Source organism: Lepidochelys kempii, chromosome 1 (assembly GCF_965140265.1).
Source record: "Lepidochelys kempii isolate rLepKem1 chromosome 1, rLepKem1.hap2, whole genome shotgun sequence".
Lineage (NCBI taxonomy): Eukaryota > Metazoa > Chordata > Testudines > Cheloniidae > Lepidochelys > Lepidochelys kempii.
In genome coordinates, this window is record NC_133256.1 from 212,517,911 (window position 1) to 212,534,813 (window position 16,903).

Sequence of the window (16,903 nt, forward strand, 5' to 3'; positions counted from 1 at the left end):
CCACCAGCGCTTCAGGTACAACAATGGAAAAGCCAGACAGGGCTAATGGGCCATTAGCAGAGACAATGGACTGTGAAAGAGCTTAGTCTTCCTGTGGATGCTGGAGAAGGCTTTTGATAGCATTCACAGGACCAGCCTATGGCGCATTCTGCAGGCATATGGAATCCCTTTCCATATAACCAACACCATTAAAAGCTTTATTTCAACTTTACATGCAGTGTTGATCACAGTGTGCTCAGTTTTGAAGTCAAAACAGGAGTACGACAGGGGTGTGTCATGTCTACAATCCTCTTCATCATTGCCATCGACTAGGTAATGCGGCGTATTGCAGAAGACATGCCAAGAGGCATTAAATGGACACTCTTCTCATCTCTTGAAAACCTGGACTTTGCAGATGATCGCTCTCCTATCACATACCCAACACCATATACAAGAAAAAACAACTCAACTCAATACATTCAGCCAGCAAATTGAACTGAAAATCAACAGCAATAAGGCAGATATCATGACTTTTAATATTGCCTCACCATCACCAGTACAGATAGAGGATTATGTTCTCACTAATGTAGAAACATTCACATACTTGGGCAGCACCATAACCAGGATGGTGGAACAAGCCAGGACATCCAGAACAAAATCAATAAAGCCAGGAACACCTTCAGGAGCTTAAATACAGGCTGGAAATCATCAAAATACAACACCAAACCCAAACTCAAGATTTATCAGAGCTGCGTACTTTCAACACTACTTTATAGTGCAGAATGCTGGGGAATGAGAAAGTATGACATGTCCAAACTGTCTTCATTCCATACAACCTGCCTCAGAAAATTCCTCCTTATCTTTTGGCCCAGAACAATTTCAAACCAAGATCTACTGACACAGTGCAGCCAAGAGGATCTGAGCACCATCACTGCCAGGAGGCGTTGGAAATGGATCGGTCATGTGCTTCGGATAGAAACTGATTCCATCACCAGAGTAGCAATAAAATGGACAACTGAAGACAAGTGAAAATGAGGCCACCCAAAAACAACAGGGTGAAGAGCTGTGGAAGCCAAGCTGAGAAACCTGGGACACAGCTGGGGAACCATTGAAAGACCTGCCAGCAACAGACAGGAGTGGAGGAGCTTCGTCACTGCCCTAAACGCCAAAAACGTAATAGGAACATAGAATCATAGAATCATAGACTTTAAGGTCAGAAGGGACCATCATGATCATGTCTGACCTGCACAACACAGGCCACAGAATCTCACCCACCCACTCCTGTAATAAACCCCTAACCTATGTCTAAGCTATTGAAGTCCTCAAATCATGGTTTAAAGACTGCAAGGTGCAGAGGATCCTCCAGCAAGTGACCCGTGCCCCATGCTACAGAGGAAGGCAAAAAACCTCCAGGGCCTCTGCCAATCTGCCCTAGAGGAAAATTCCTTCCCGACCCCAGATATGGCCATCAGCTAAACCTGAGCATATGGGCAAGACTCACCAGCCAGACAACCAGAAAAGAATTCTCTGTAGTAACGCAGATCCCACCCCATCTAACATCCCATCACAGGCCATTGGGCATATTTACTGCTAATAGTCAAAGATCATTTAATTCCCAAAATTAGGCTATCCAATCATACCATCACCTCCATAAACTTATCAAGCTTAGTCTTGAAGATGATGATGATCAGCTCTTACAAATGGGTATTACTGGCTTGGACTAACCAACAGAGCAAAGGGATGGGAGTGGTATATAAGCTATTTCAGCTGTGGCTGGCAGGTGTGGGGGATGTTGACACATCTGGCTGATCAAACCTAGAGAAAAAATCAAATCTCCCAAAGCAGAGTTGAGGAAGTGGTACTTGCTGGTTAGTTTTGATTTGGGGTGAGGTAGGTTGTGTGTGTGAATGCATGTATATATAAAAGGGGGACAGACACTATCGGTGGCCCTGTTACTTAATTTAAATGCCAACTTCACAATGGAGTCAACTTTATTCCCATGTTTTCACCCTCTCCAGAATTCCATTGAAAAATGATGGCCAAAACTTGAACTGTGCTTACCTTAGCATGAAGCAAATGGCTACTGTCGACTGTGTGTTTCTAAGGACTTGTCTACACTTGAAATGCTGCAGCAGTTCAGCAGCATATCTGCACTGCTGTAGGCCAAGTGGACACTGCACACTTACTGTGGTATAACTACGTAGCTCGGGGGGGGGGGTGAAAAATATAGTTATACTGACCTTAACCCCCCATGTAGACCGCACTATGGGGGTAGCTCTCTTGCTGACATAGCTATTGCCTCTCAGGGAGGCAGAGTTATTAAATCGATGAGAGAGCTCTCTCCTGTTGGCTTAGAGCATCTTTACACAGAAGCAAAGACTTCCCTGGGACTGACAACAGCATAATACCTCTATAGTTGCTACATTCAGCCTTGTAGCCTTTTTTGAACAGAGTCAGAATAATTCCCTTCTTCCAATCATCAGGAATGATACTGGTGTGTCAGATTGTCTGGAAAAGCCTATGCAGTCATGGTACAATAATACTCTAACCTGTCTTCAGCAACTTAGTCAAATTCATTCAGCCCTTTGCTTTCGACAAACGTCTCGCAGAATTGCCACCTCATTTTTTTTCTTAGTTCCAACTGCTGTAAACATCTCTTCACTGATCCATGGTTGATATTTGAAGGGCTGAGGCCACAGCACCAAGCTGGCAGCAGTCAGCACTGCGGGCAGAGGAAGTGAGACTTCAATCTGTAATGTTTCAGTGCCCTTACACAGGTCAGAACAGAAAGCTATCTGATAGCTTGGATGTAATACGAGCTTGGATGTAATACGAGCTGCCTTCCCCACTCTGAACTCTAGGGTACAGATGTGGGGACCTGCATGAAAACCTCCTAAGCTTACTTTTACCAGCTTAAGTTAAAACTTCCCCAAGGTACAAATTAATTTACCCTTTGCCCTTGGAATTTCCACTGCCACCACCAAACTTTAACTGGGTTTACTGGGAAAATGTAGTTTGGACACATCTTTCCCCCCAAAATCCTCCCAACCCTTGCACCCCACTTCCTGGAGAAGGTTTGGTAAAAATCCTCACCAATTTGCATAGGTGACCACAGACCCAAACCCTTGGATCTGAGAACAATTTAAAGCATTCAGTTTTCTTGCAAGAAGACTTTTAATAGAAGTAAAGGAATCACCTCTGTAAAATCAGGATGGTAGATACCTTACAGGGTAATTAGATTCAAAACATAGAGAATCCCTCTAGACAAAACCTTAAGTTACAAAAAAGACACACAGACAGGAATAGTCATTCTATTCAGCACAGTTCTTTTCTCAGCCATTTAAAGAAACCATAATCTAACACATACCTAGCTAGATTACTTACTAAAGTTCTAAGACTCCATTCCTGTTCTATCCCCGGCAAAAACAGCATACAGACAGACACAGACCCTTTGTTTCTCTCCCTCCTCCCAGCTTTTGAAAGTATCTTGTCTCCTCATTGGTCATTTTGGTCAGGTGCCAGCGAGGTTACCTTTAGCTTCTTAACCCTTTACAGGTGAGAGGATTTTTCCTCTGGCCAGGAGGGATTTTAAAGGGGTTTACCCTTTCCTTTATATTTATGACACGAGCTTTTGGTTGAATTGCACTAATTTTGGCCCATTCACTGTCTGCATTCAAAGGTGAAGAAGCAGTTTTGTCAGTAGAAGTTGATGGTCAGTGTCAAGTGGAGCACCTCTGTGAAGGCGTACATCAGTGACCATTGACCACCAATGATTGTGAATGAGGACATGATCAGTAACAGTCACAGTGAAACCATCTGGGCTGTACCAGGTCAGTTTGTGAAACCTTGGATGACAGAAGAGCAAGTCAATGGTCACCCTGTCATTGGCAGCTGCAAATTCCAGCAATCACTGTCTGTCCCTGTTCTTCTGCCCAATACCAAACTTCCTGAGAGTACTCACCCAGGTGTCATTATCTTTTCCTTCCTGAACATTAAAGTTACTCAGGATCATGATAACATCTCTCATGATGACACATCTTCTTGGAGTTTCACTGAGGAATAACTGCAGTTGCTGGTAAAAATCATCTCCAGCCACATCATTGGCCTTGTACCATATACTGTGATGGTGGTAAAATGTCCAGAGCTGGTAAGGAGTCAGATGCTGCTAAGTCACTCACTAATCACCTACCAACCTGCAGTGCCCATCGGTCATTGTGGGAAAGTACAATAGCCACCCCTTGCTGGAGAAACCTATCGGGGCAGCCTGACAACAAAAATGTATAGTGCTCAACATTCTTTTCCCTGGCCATCACACTTCAGATAAAATGCAGATATCAACATTCAGACTTTTCAACTGCTTGACAAGGAAGATGGCTTTATCTGTTTCAGACAGTGTTTGAATGATCCTGGCACAAATTTTACATTTGCCCCGAACATATAGCATACCGGAATGGCACTTTTGCAAGGTTTCATTGGTAATTTTTGCCTCAGTGGCAGAGAAACTCTTGGCTGTTTCATCTACAAGGACAATCAACTAGATCATCACAGGTGGTCAGCTTCAGTATAAACACCCTCACGATGTGAACATACCAATCCTTCTTGTTAGTGTTCTTTCAAAGTGCACTGAAGTCAGTGGAAGAGTTCTGTTGGCTTCAATGGGCTTTGGATCAGGCTTTCCTTGCCTTTTTCTTTCCTGCCTGCATTACTGCCCCCCTTCAGTTTCTGCACCCAGTAACATTCACCCTTACTCACCATCCTCTTCTCAGTTAGTCCCTCCCTCCAGTCTCCCTGCAAGAGTCTTTCTTCCATTTATAACATTTACACTTCAGCCTTCTTGCCCACATTCATGAGAGATTATGAGAAAAATGTCTTTGCTGGGTAGCTCTTTGCTGACATAATTTGGCATGAGCAGTCAGCAAACAGCACTGTGGTTTTAGCAAACTTTAATGCTTTGGCCACTATGTGAATGTCACTGCAGGAAGTGGAGAAAACTTCTGTATCTGATCACACTCTTTCCTGTCACTGCCTGTGAAATGTGCCTGGTATTGCTTTTTAATACAAACCAATTTCAATTGTACAAAGACCAGGCTGTGACATTGGGCGATGTCAGGGGAGTGAAACTGGTATAAAACTGGAGTGATTGCAGTGGGGAATCAGGCCCAGAGACTTTAACAATCTGAATAAAAATCCCATCTATTTTCAACTGTCCTTCCATGCCTGCCCAAGTTCCCCTCCCAACTGATGTCAGAATCCAATGAGTTCTCTCATCTCATAAACTATTTCAGTATTTTCCATTCACTTTGCACTCACTTTGTTTTGGGGGAAATGACTATGTATGGTGCCAGGCCATGGGGAATCAGGCCCATAGAGTCAGAAGTCAGTGTTCTATATTGGTGTGTTACTGCTCAGAAGCGTCTGGTCTCTCCAGCCCTTCAGGAGTCTTGTTTCAGCTCTGTCTTTAAATGGGGGCAGGGGAGGGGTTGTTGAATAGCATCCAAGACTCTAAGGTAGAGTCCACACCACCAGATAGGAATACCTACCCACACCCTCTCTCTCCTTTTCACTAGGATTTAGCCCCTTACCCCCTGCTTAGCAAGTGCAGTTCAATTGAGGGTAACCTCCTCAGTCAGCGCAGGCTAAGCACAGTTCTGCTGCCCTTTGCTCAGACAATAAGGACAACAATATAATAATTTCCCCTGCATTCAAATTTAAAAATTTTATTAAGATTATGTTGAGAGAAAAAGAAAACGGTACAGAGTTCAAGCATAGAAGTTTCTGGTTATCAGGGAATAAGGTACAGATTATCAAGGGGTGCGAAATTCAGTTTAGGAGCTGGTGGCATAAGGAATACATGATCTGCAATCTCCCCGATTGGGGGTAAAAGTTTAACCGGTCAAAATACAGACATTGAGATATGGGGGTATGTTGTTCATATAATGGCTTTGTTCAGGTGTGGAGTATAAGCGGATACGATGATAGAGATGGATCTACCCTCATTTGGTGGGATTTAATGTTCAGTGAGTTTATGGTTCCAGTTCATATGGTCCAGTGGAAAAAGCCTCTCAGTCCCTTTCCCATAGTAGATGCACGATGTCGTACCAGCTCACACCGTCTGGTACTGTCGGTGGCCGGTGATGTGTTCGATGTAGATGTCCCTGGACCATCGGATGGTGTCCGAGACCATGAGGCGCCGCATGAGCCGTGCGTAGCGTCGACCGATCCCACAGGTCCGCAGCACACACTCGTTGTAGGGGTCCCAAGCGCCCGAGGCTCCAACGATCAGGGCATCCATCTGCACCTCGTAGCCCTTCGCTCTCAGGGTTTCGGCCAGAGGGGCGTATTTTTCCAGCTTACGAGCCCAGGCTTCTCGGAAGGCCGGGGTCCTGTTCTCGAAGGAGACCGTGATGTCGACGAGGATGATCTTTTTCTGGGCCTCGTCGGTGACAACCACGTCGGGTCACAACTGGCTGTCAGTACCGGGGATGGCGCCATTCACGGCGATCTCCCCCAGGCGCGGTGCGATGGCTTTCACTAGGTGGTTCTGGATGGCGTTGTGGCACAGCTGCCAGGCTCTGGAGTGGGGCTTGCAGCTGCACAGGACGTGGGGCAGGGTCTCGTTGGAGTAGCCACACTTCCTGCAACGCTTGTCTCGGTTCCCGTGGTGGACGGCTCCGTTGAGCAGGATGCAGTTGAGCCGGGCACGGTGGATGAACCGCCAGTCGGCGAAACGGGTGAAGCCGCCCCCGGCGAGGAAGTGGTTGCTGGCGTCCCACTTGCTGGTCAGTTCGAAGGCTTTACCCTGGTCCGGTTTACGCTTCAGGGTTTCCATGTACAGCGAGTGGGTGGCTGCCTTCAGGGTCCTCTCCAGCATGCCCCTGGCACTTGGGGTGTCGATGGTGTTGCCCTCAGACCTGATCTGCGGCACCAGGACTCCCAGCTCCTGGCGCTCCTCGCACCACTCCCAGCGGCAGCCGATGCGCTTCCCCAGGCGACGCGTGGCTTTGCGAGCGCGGGATCACAGTGAAGCGATGTCGCGCCCGTCCCGTCCGAATTCGCCATCCAGGAAACCGCTCAGGAAGCTGGCAGTGTCTTGGCTGGAGGGGGCTCTGCCAACCTGCTTCTTTGTTGCGTCATGGAGGGCGTTTGCTGCGATGTTCCTTACCATGGTGTCAGAACACGTCAGCAGGCGGAAGGCGTGGGTGATCACGGCGATGTCACATAGGTCACCCATGCGGGGGACATTGGCACCACCATGCCTGTGGGCGATATAGACCAGCTCGTTGCTGGCTCTCTGGGGAAGGAATAGCCACTTCTTCACCAGCTGCTGGACGATCTTGTCTGCCTTGTTGAGGGGCATCTTTGCCTGATTTGTAACCCAACACCAGCCAAAATGGATCACTTTAGCAACACAGCTCTGTCTGCTGGATAGCTAGGCAGAGTAGGTGTGTTCATATAAATACAAGTATCAGGGTGTAGCCGTGTTAGTCTGTAACCACAAAAACAACAAGGAGTCTGGTGGCACCTTAAAGACTAACAGATTTATTTGAGCATAAGCTTTCGTGGGTAAAAACCTCACTTCTTCAGATGCATGGAGTGTAAATACAGTCTGCTCCTGAAGTCTTTTCCCCTCCCCAGGTCATCATTAGCTGTCAGGGGAGAGCTCGTTCAGACCCTGTTACATATAAATCGGAACCCTTGGTCCCTAAAGAGAGTGGGTGTTATGTGTTCTGGAGACCTGTTTCATGGGGAGGCGGCTGCCTCATGATCCCTACAGATTCAGAGCTACATTTTCCAAAGACCTGAGATTTTAATTCAAGTCTTGGGCCCTGAAGAAACAGGCATAAGGGGAAAGTACAAGCTGAGCATCATGACTACAAAGTGTGATTGAAGTGCAAGTCATCAGATTTGGCCCAACATAGTGCCTGTGGGGAAGGGCAAGGAGGATGCCACGCTGGCATTTCTAAGGGGTCCTCCTGGTTTCAATTGTTCTACTGCGCTTCAAACTGTACCTGTAACTACCTGACCAAGTGACCGCCCCGACTCCCCCACACCACCCTACCCGGCTGCTGTGCAATTATTCATTTCACCAGCCGTGGTACATGAACCAGCCAGAGACAAAGAGCAGTCACTCAGAACCTGGTCATTGCTGCTGAACACAGCACCAGCAACATCTTCAGAGCTCACTCCTGAGCCAACCCAACCCCAGGCAGGAGGGGAAAGGGAACAGAAACAGGAAGAAAAGACTCACAAGACCCTCACAAAACACACAAGGCTCTGAGTTGCTACAGAGAATTCTTTCCCAGGTGTCTGGCTGGTGGGTCTCACCCACATGCTTAGGGTCTAACTGATCACCATATTTGGGGTCAGGAAGGAATTTTCCACCTGATCAGATTGGCAGAGACCTGGAGAAGGGGTTTCACCTTCCTCTGCACCATGTGGCATGGGTCATGTGCTGGTTTGAACTAGAGTAAATGGTAGATTTTCTGTAACTTGAGGTCTTTACATCATGATTTGATGACGTCAGTAACTCAGCCAGAGGTTATGGGCCTATTGCAGGAGTGGGTGTGTGGTGGCCTGTGATGTGCAGGAGGTCAGACTAGATGGTTATGATGGTCCCATCTAGCTTTAAAGTCTGAGACCCAGAAATGGAGCAGAGTCCAACTGAACACCCAGCAGGAGTCACAGGATATAGGGACACTGGGATAAATCCAGCAAGAATATCCCTGTTTGGACTTTCCTGGAACCATGTACAAGTATACACACACACACACACACACACACACACACACTTGACATACTGTTGGACAACAGCCATATCCATATGCAGGATGTGACAGGGAACATGTGGCATATGAACAAGGACATTGCTGGGATCAGTCTCCCACCTCTGCTGCTGCCATATGCATAGAGCAGTCCAGGAGGGCCTGTCCCAGGACATGGAATCAGTAGCATAGGTGTCCATACCACAAAGGTGCAGGTATAACCCTGAGAGTGTATGTTCCCAGTGCACAGGGCCCAATCCTTCCCCCACCCCACAGTGGCCATAACTGCAGTTTGGGATTTCATATCCTGTGGCACAGTTTTGGCCTCTCTTGGAGTCAGACTGGGGATGACTCAGGAAATTTCAACCCTCATGCAAATTTCATCCCTGCCCGGGGAGAACATCCATTCTGACTGGCTGCCTTCCCCACAGTTTAACTCAGGCTCTTGTTGTGCCTGACGCACTTCCTGCTGTGACTCTAGGGGAAGGTCAGAGATATGCACAGTAGGAACAAGGCAACATATTTATGAAATCATCTTTTTGGCCCCAATTTAGCAAAGAACTCAAGCACATGTGAATTATCACATCCCTTTTCAGCAAAACTCTTCAGCACATCCTTCATTTTAAGCAGATACATAATCCTATGGAGATTCAATGAGACTATTCATATTCTTGCTAGTATGAACTCAGCCTGAGGAGGTGAATAGTGAATTAAACCAGCCATGACTGTGGCTGGTAGGAGGCACCTATGATCCTGAAGCGAGGCAGTAGTCACAAGGAAATGATCATAGCCAATCTGCTGTGTAGTTTCCCCTAGAAGTTCTCAAGAGACCTGCCCCTGCTCCCTTCCTGTATGTACTTGCCGTCTGTAGTTGCCTGGCAGTAAAGCTCATACTCTAGAGACCTAGAGATGGAGGATAAGGCTGGTTGTGGTTACACAATCCCACAATTCAAAGAAAGGAAACAAAGCTCCTACACAGGTAGGATTAAGGCACGTGTATGTTTGATATAAAATACAGATATGGAGTTTATTTCCTGTGCTGTCTCTCTCCTCTCTTATCTTTCTCTGCACAGAATCAGACTTTCCACTCTGGGTAGGAGATACAAGTGAGAGCAAGATTTGGCTCTATCTTAATAAAAGTTTGGTTTAGTGTTGCTAGATGCCGATGCATTAGAAGCCACAGGTGAGGCACTCCGCTGTCTGATTCTGATCTCACCAGCATAATCCAGGAGTAATTTCACTGAAGCCAGTTTAGATACACTGCTGCAAGTGAGATTACTGTTGGGTGTCAAATCTCAAGCTGCTGAATATGAAATTCAAAGGGAAATATAGATCCTAGTGGAAATAGCTTTGTTTTTTTTTAATAGACTCCTAGGGGACAAGTTCAATTTCAAGTGTAAAGAAAATATTTCTGTGCAGCACCAGTATTATCTAAACTATTCTTGGTGTTTGCTTCTAACCTTGGATCTGTATAAAGTTGAGAGAGAAGACATAGGTCCAGATCCTCAAAGGTATTTAGGTGCCTAACTCCAACTAAAAGCAATGGGAGATAGGCACTTAAATACACTTGGAGATCTGGGCCATACAGCCTAATAAGAGCCTGAGTCTCAGCTGATATCAATCAAAGTAGCTTCAATGTCAGCTCCACTAACTTACACCAGCTGAAGATCTGGCATAGTGAATTAATCCTCACAACACTCCCGGAAAGCAGAAAATATTAAATGATTTGCCCAAGGTCATACATGAAGCCTGTGGCAGCAACATGAATAGAATTCCCATCTCCCAAACCCCTGTCCAACATCTTAGCTACAAGATCATCCTTCTGCTCCAGTCAGTTATCCCCTAACTTTTTTCTCAAAGTGGTATGTGATCTTGAACTTCCACCTTGCCAGTTCATCAGTGTAGGGAAGAAAAGTGCTAGTCTTCTCACGCTGCAAAACAACATAGTTTCTTCCAAGACAGTACCATACTTCCAGTGGACCTGAGCAGAAAGGCACATAATTTAACATCTTCTTTGAAGGACGCCACCCCAACCCACAATCTGCTTGTTGCTTAACAAAAAATTTACTCTGTCTTCTCTGAACAGCAGCACCTCTGTTCTGTATCAGGGTTCAAAAGGGACCTTTTAGCCTGGCTTGTAGACTCCTTTTTACCAATGGGCACCTCTCACCTCTATTCAGATCTAAACTACCCAGCTACTGACACTTATTGGAACAGAGCTAACGTACAGCCGCTTCTCTCTGCTGAAACCAAACTCTTTCATTTCTTATTGCCAGGTCCCTGCTCTCAGCAGCCAGGCTGTTGCATTGTTGCTCTAATTCTAGGGACTAAGGCACTGCTGCAAGGAGTTGCAATCGTCTTAGCTCTGCAAGGTGAGTGACACTGCCCAAATGGCACAGTCAATAAGTGTGAGTTCTGTACTGTATTGCCATTGGCATTTTGGGTTTGTGATGGGCAATTTCAGATGAGTGATTAATCTGATATCACTTTGATCTGAGGTTGAGAAGGGTGAAGGTCAACTCCAAAAGGTGTATTCGTTATATGGACCTGATTCTCCTCTCCCATACCTTGCTGTAAATCAGGAATAAGTCCAGTGAAGTCAGTAGAGTTTCACAGGTATAGTGAGAAGAATCATATTGTCAATATCTAGTTTTTTCCCAGTGACCATACTCTGCATAATAAAATGGTGCGGAGCTAGCCTGTCCCCTCCAGGCCTCATCTACCAACATTTTATCTGTCTACTTATAAGAACATAGGACTGGATGGGACCTCCTGGGTCATCAAGTCCAGTCCCCTTGCTATCACAGGCAATGCATGCTCCCATTACAGTAGTATACAAGTGCCTCACTAACAATAATGAATGAATCCTCACCACCACCTGTCAGGTAAGGGAAGTATCATTACCCCTATTTTACAGACAGAGAATATAAACACCTCATCTAAAGTCACAATGGAAGGCTGAGGGAGAGCTGGGAACCTAGATCTCTTACGTCCTAGCCCAGTACCTTAGCTGCAAAACCATCTTCCCCCTCATTTTATGTAACCAAAGTCCCTATTAACCATCAATTTATGTCCTTTTTTGTGTGTAAGCCTTGAGGGAGTGTTGTGAAAAGGCTGTGAAGACAGAGGCGTCACTAAGGCATAACACAAACCACACTTCAGTGGAAGATACCCATGGAGCTCACTCCTTGGTACTGAGCAGACTGAAAGAGAATCTGTGTGGAAATAAACAGGGTGAGGAGATAAAATATTTCTGCAAGAAGATGTTTGTTTGTCATATCTCTGGGTTCCATCATGCTCCAGTTGAAGTTAATAGCAAGACTCCCTTTGATTTCAGTGGGAGCAGGGGCAGGCAACGTAGTAGAAGGCTGCTCACTATGCGGAAGGTATGCTTACACTGCCCCGGGAGCAGTGTAATCCTAATATTCAGCCTACGGCCACATCCACATTGTAAATTAAGGGAGAGCACAAAACTGATCAAATGCAGGTTTCTACTGGTGGTGAACCCAAACGAGCAGTAATTTCTATGAATCTGGCAAGGAAAAGTCCTTTAAGTGCATATATTACAGTGGTGTGCATTTATTTTTATTTTAAAAGGGTAAATGGTACCTACATTTGATGCAGTTCTCAAACACCTGGAAAAGCTGCCAGCCTACTGTGGGCCTTGGTGTTCCAGGGGCTGAACGCCTCTGGTCTTTCAAGTATGTAGCTTTATTGAGACAGACCAGTGAAAGGCAATACAATACTAAGAGGTTTTTTTGCAGGTAAAATCAGGCCCACAAAAATTGTGCCTGCATTTTTTTGTGCCCATAGTTAGTTGAGCACAAAAATCCAAACAAAAATGTAGTTGCAGCTCAGTTATTTATGCCTCTAAATTGTTGGATTTGCCACCGTAGCTGTGGGTGCAAAAACTTAGGTGCATTTTTTCTGGGTACTACAAAACCGGAAAGCTGTCCTTTAATACCAAGGTATAAGGCAAGTTTCATTCAAGGATCTCAAAGGGTTTAACAAATATTACCAAAGCCTCACAACACCTCTACAAGACAGCATAAGTATTGTTATAATAATTTTACAGATGGGTAAACGAAGTCATAGATCGATAGGCTCAAATTTCAAGACTCTCCACTAATTTTGGGAGCCCAACTTGAGACATTGTCGACCTGAATTTCAGAGGTTCTAAGTAGCCACAACTCCATCTGAAGTGAATGTGTGCTGTGGATACTCAGCACCTCTGAAAAGCAGCCCCTAAAAGCCTCAGGCTGGGCACCCGAAGTGTTGAAAATGAGGGCCTAGGTGACTTCCCCAAGGTTATAGCAAGTTACGAGCAGAGTTCAGATCAGCATCTAGTTATCCTGATACTCAGTTTCCTTTCTTAACCACAGAACAGCAAAGCTTTGTATTGTTTGTGTGAAAAGCCTATAATATTGAGAATTTTCACAGGTATAAACTTTAAAAAATGTACTGATGTAAAGAATCGTAAAAGGACCAAAAATATACGAATGCCCTTGCAGGAGCAGAGTGTGAGCTCTGCCCCCCTGAGTGGCTGCTGCACAGCGGAAGGTGTTACTACTTCTCAGAGGAGAAGAAAATCTGGCAGGCCAGCAAAGATTATTGTGCAGCCAGGAAATCCAGCCTCCTGATTTTTGAAAGTGAGGCAGAAATGGTGAGTACTGAAGTATTGCCCTATTCTTCAAAGAGGAGCAAAACAGACACCACACTCCTGGATTTCAGCAAGAGACTTACATATTCAGGTTATCATCTCACCCACAGGGATTTTTCAGTACCCAATATGAAGATGCTAGTTTTCGCTGGATTGGATTAAATTTCAAAGAAGGAGGATGGACGTGGCTTGATGACCCCAAATTACAAGGATACAGGTCAGTGTTGTTTTTCTTCTTGAAGTTAAATTAGTTCTAAAGCAATTGGTTTGCCAAGCCCTAGTGCAAAATTTGCTGCTCCCATTGTGTCATTCCCTTTACCCTGATACCTCAGCCTAAGAAGGCTCTTGAGTGCTGAAGCAGGCTGAGCTTCATATACGTTTGCTTGAAAAGTACCAAAATCCCACAGAGCTGCTACTCACTTTTCCCTGGTCACGTTGTGTATCTCAGGTAGAAAGAGCACTACATGCCCTCCCTTAGCCTTTTGATACATCCTTTTCGGTTAGTGTTAGCCTCTGATTGAAACTAAACCCTGCTGATTTTTTCCACTCCACATTGCTGCCTCCCTCAGATTTCCCCTCACTCTCACACTCACTTTCCCATCCCCCCACTAATGCCTCCCCACACTTACACTTACCCCATTTACCATCTGCCACTGACCAGCAGCCTTCTAACTCTTTTCTCATGACTGGAACACTCACTCACTCACTCACAGTATCGCCAACCCCAAATGTTCAAAAATCATGAGTTAGACTCACCAAATATCATGAGATTGGCTTTAAAATCATGAGATTATGTACAAATAATAGATGTGGTGTGATTTTTATTTGCCTTCTGCTTTTTGAGCCTGCAGGGTGCTCTGGAGTCACATTTTGAAGCTTTCTCCGGAGCCCTCTTTTACCATTACCCCTGCCGTTTTCTGCTTCTTTCCGGTACTCAACTTCACAGTTCACATACCCAGCTACAATCCCACTCTCCCACTGTCTCTATTCTCTTCTTCTCTGTAAAACGTTTCTCAGTAAAACATTAAATCTCTCTCTCACTTTTCCTCTTTTCTGTAAAATCTGTTCATGCTTTATTTGAAGGATGTGGTATAACTGTGTATGTATTGAGCTGCAGCTAACATAACAAAGTGGTGAGAAGGCATGACAAGATTATAGGAAACTGGGTTACAGCAGCGCAGACAAACTTCTGGCGCTCTAGTAGGAGCAAGGGTTGGTTTGTGGGCAGAGATATCACCAGTGTGTGTGTGGCAGGAAAGCAGAAGAAGCCTTAACACTCATGGTGGGAAATGTTCCTGGTCTTGCTGGTCCTTGCTGAGAGCAAATGGAGACTTTCAAGGGGCACTGTTGTATCTTAAAAAGAAAAGGAGTACTTGTGGCACCTTAGAGACTAACCAATTTATTTGAGCATGAGCTTTCGTGAGCTACAGCTCACTTCATCGGATGCATACCGTGGAAACTGCAGAAGACATTATATACACAGAGACCATGAAACAATACCTCCTCCCACCCCACTCTCCTGCTGGTAATAGCTTATCTAAAGTGATCATCAAGTTGGGCCATTTCCAGCACAAATCCAGGTTTTCTCACCCCCCCACCCCCCTCCAAAAACCACACACACAAACTCACTCTCCTCCTGGTAATAGCTCATCCAAAGCGACCACTCTCCCTACAATGTGTATGATAATCAAGGTGGGCCATTTCCAGCACAAATACAGGTTTTCTTAAACTCATTGAAAACTCAAAATTTTGTGTGTGTGTGTTTAGGGTGGGATTCTGTCCAGCTTTAGTCAGTAGGCACCCATCAAGCCTCAGTTGCAACCCCTGTTTCTTACTATTTGCATTCCTGGTATCCATTTAGATATGGGGAGATGTGCTCTAACTGTACCAAAGCACTAAATCAAAACCTATCTCAAAAACTTACTGCTTCCTTCAACCAGCTTAAAAGTTAGGTAGAGATGATCCAAAATCAGAACTCTGTACCCAAACACACCTGAGCTTTGACGGTTTGGAGAAAATGGAACCCAGATCTGAAAATTCCCGATTTTGGGTTTGGTCTTGTAAATCCAAAAGCATAATGGGGCATCCTCAACCCATTTCAGAAGTTATTAGCTCACCTTTGAGATTTTTCCCCCCAGTTTTACCATGAAAGACAGAAAAGGTGGAGGGGGCTGTGCTGCTTTCAAGAAGCAGGAGATTCATGCGGATAGCTGTCATTCATCATACAAGTGGATCTGTAAGAAAAAGGCAACTCTGCTGGATTTCTGAAACATTGCAGGAGGACTGGCTGCATACGCAAGCCTTGTCACACTATATGTTCAAATGGATTGCTTCCCAATAGAGGGCACTTGTGACATTCTGTACTCCAAAGCAACATCCTAGCACCCCATATTCACCATGGTGATACAATTATATGTTTTGTACAAAGTATGCCTTGTAAGGTATCATTCTAAAAGTCTTGATGTGTTGAACAGTTATATTCTGTTGGATTGTATGTGCTGTCATCTAGGAATTTAGAGAACTTTTCTTTCAGAAAGTGCTTGATGAGAGAAGAAAAGGAGGACTTGTGGCACCTTAGAGACTAACAAATTTATTTGAGCATGAGCTTTCGTGAGCTACAGCTCACTTCATTGGATGCAATTTGTTAGTCTCTAAGGTGCCACAAGTCCTCCTTTTCTTTTTGCGAATACAGACTAACACGGCTGCTACTCTGAAACTTGATGAGAGAAGAAAGTACATGTAGAGGAAGGAATAAAGCCTGAATGTTGCACTGTCTTGGCTCTCTCTCTTTGTATGCTGGACCACTGAATGCTGAGTCATTAATGAACTGGTTCCTTTATGTCCACATACCACATGGCTAGTAACCATTGCAGTTGTGTGCCACCCTTGCCAGCGGCCTACGCTGGCACATATCTGTAATCCACTCACCACAGTTTTATTCAGTGCAGATGGGACCCTGATTGTTCCTGTTTAACCCAGTTTGGCTGCTTCTTCTTCCTCCCAGTTCTCTGTGCAACAGAACATCCCAGAGTGCACTGTGCTCCAGCTACTCTCTTCCAGTGCTTCTCAAACTTTTTTTTTCACAGACCACTTGAAAATTTCTAAGGGTCCCAGTGGACCACTTAATGATCTTTCCAAATGTTGTTTGTACCGTTAGCTAACTATTGTAAAGCTCTTTGGATAAAAGCGCTATATAAAAAAAACCTTAATACTAATGAATGTTTTCTTGTTCTACAAATAAAAGCACACAACTCATATTTTAATATCAGTAGTTTTACCTTTCTAATGCAATGGATGTGCCCTCTCTCCCCCGCCGCGGCAGTCCCCAAGCTGTGGCTGGGAAGGAGGTGGAGGTCTCTCCCTCTCTCCCCCGCCGCAGCAGCCCCTGAGCTGGGGCTGGGAAGGAGTGTGGTCTCTCCCCCGCCACAGCAGCCACAGAGCTGAGGCTAGGAAAGGAGGACCATTTCTCCCCATCAGCCACAGCCGTGGAGCTGGGGAAAGT

The 16,903-nt window shown here is 45.4% G+C and overlaps 1 protein-coding gene across 1 annotated transcript; it reads left to right on the forward strand.

Annotated features, from left to right (window-relative positions):
• Positions 1–9,650: 9,650 nt before the first annotated feature.
• Positions 9,651–15,669, forward strand: LOC140905782 (killer cell lectin-like receptor subfamily F member 1). The gene is made up of 6 exons (XM_073329258.1): positions 9,651–9,720; positions 11,018–11,113; positions 11,832–11,975; positions 13,253–13,404; positions 13,512–13,618; positions 15,540–15,669. Exons 1-6 carry the CDS (start codon positions 9,651–9,653, stop codon positions 15,667–15,669), a joined length of 699 nt encoding a protein of 232 aa, XP_073185359.1.
• Positions 15,670–16,903: the final 1,234 nt, after the last annotated feature.

Excerpts from the sequence above, each read along its gene's own strand:
- LOC140905782 (XM_073329258.1), top strand. The coding sequence starts at position 9,651 with ATGGAGGATAAGGCTGGTTGTGGTTACACAATCCCACAATTCAAAGAA. Across the intron at positions 11,114-11,831 it reads AATCGTCTTAGCTCTGCAAG|CCTTGAGGGAGTGTTGTGAA; the intron begins GTGAGTGACACT and ends TTTGTGTGTAAG. Across the intron at positions 11,976-13,252 it reads TCTGTGTGGAAATAAACAGG|GAGCAGAGTGTGAGCTCTGC; the intron begins GTGAGGAGATAA and ends ATGCCCTTGCAG.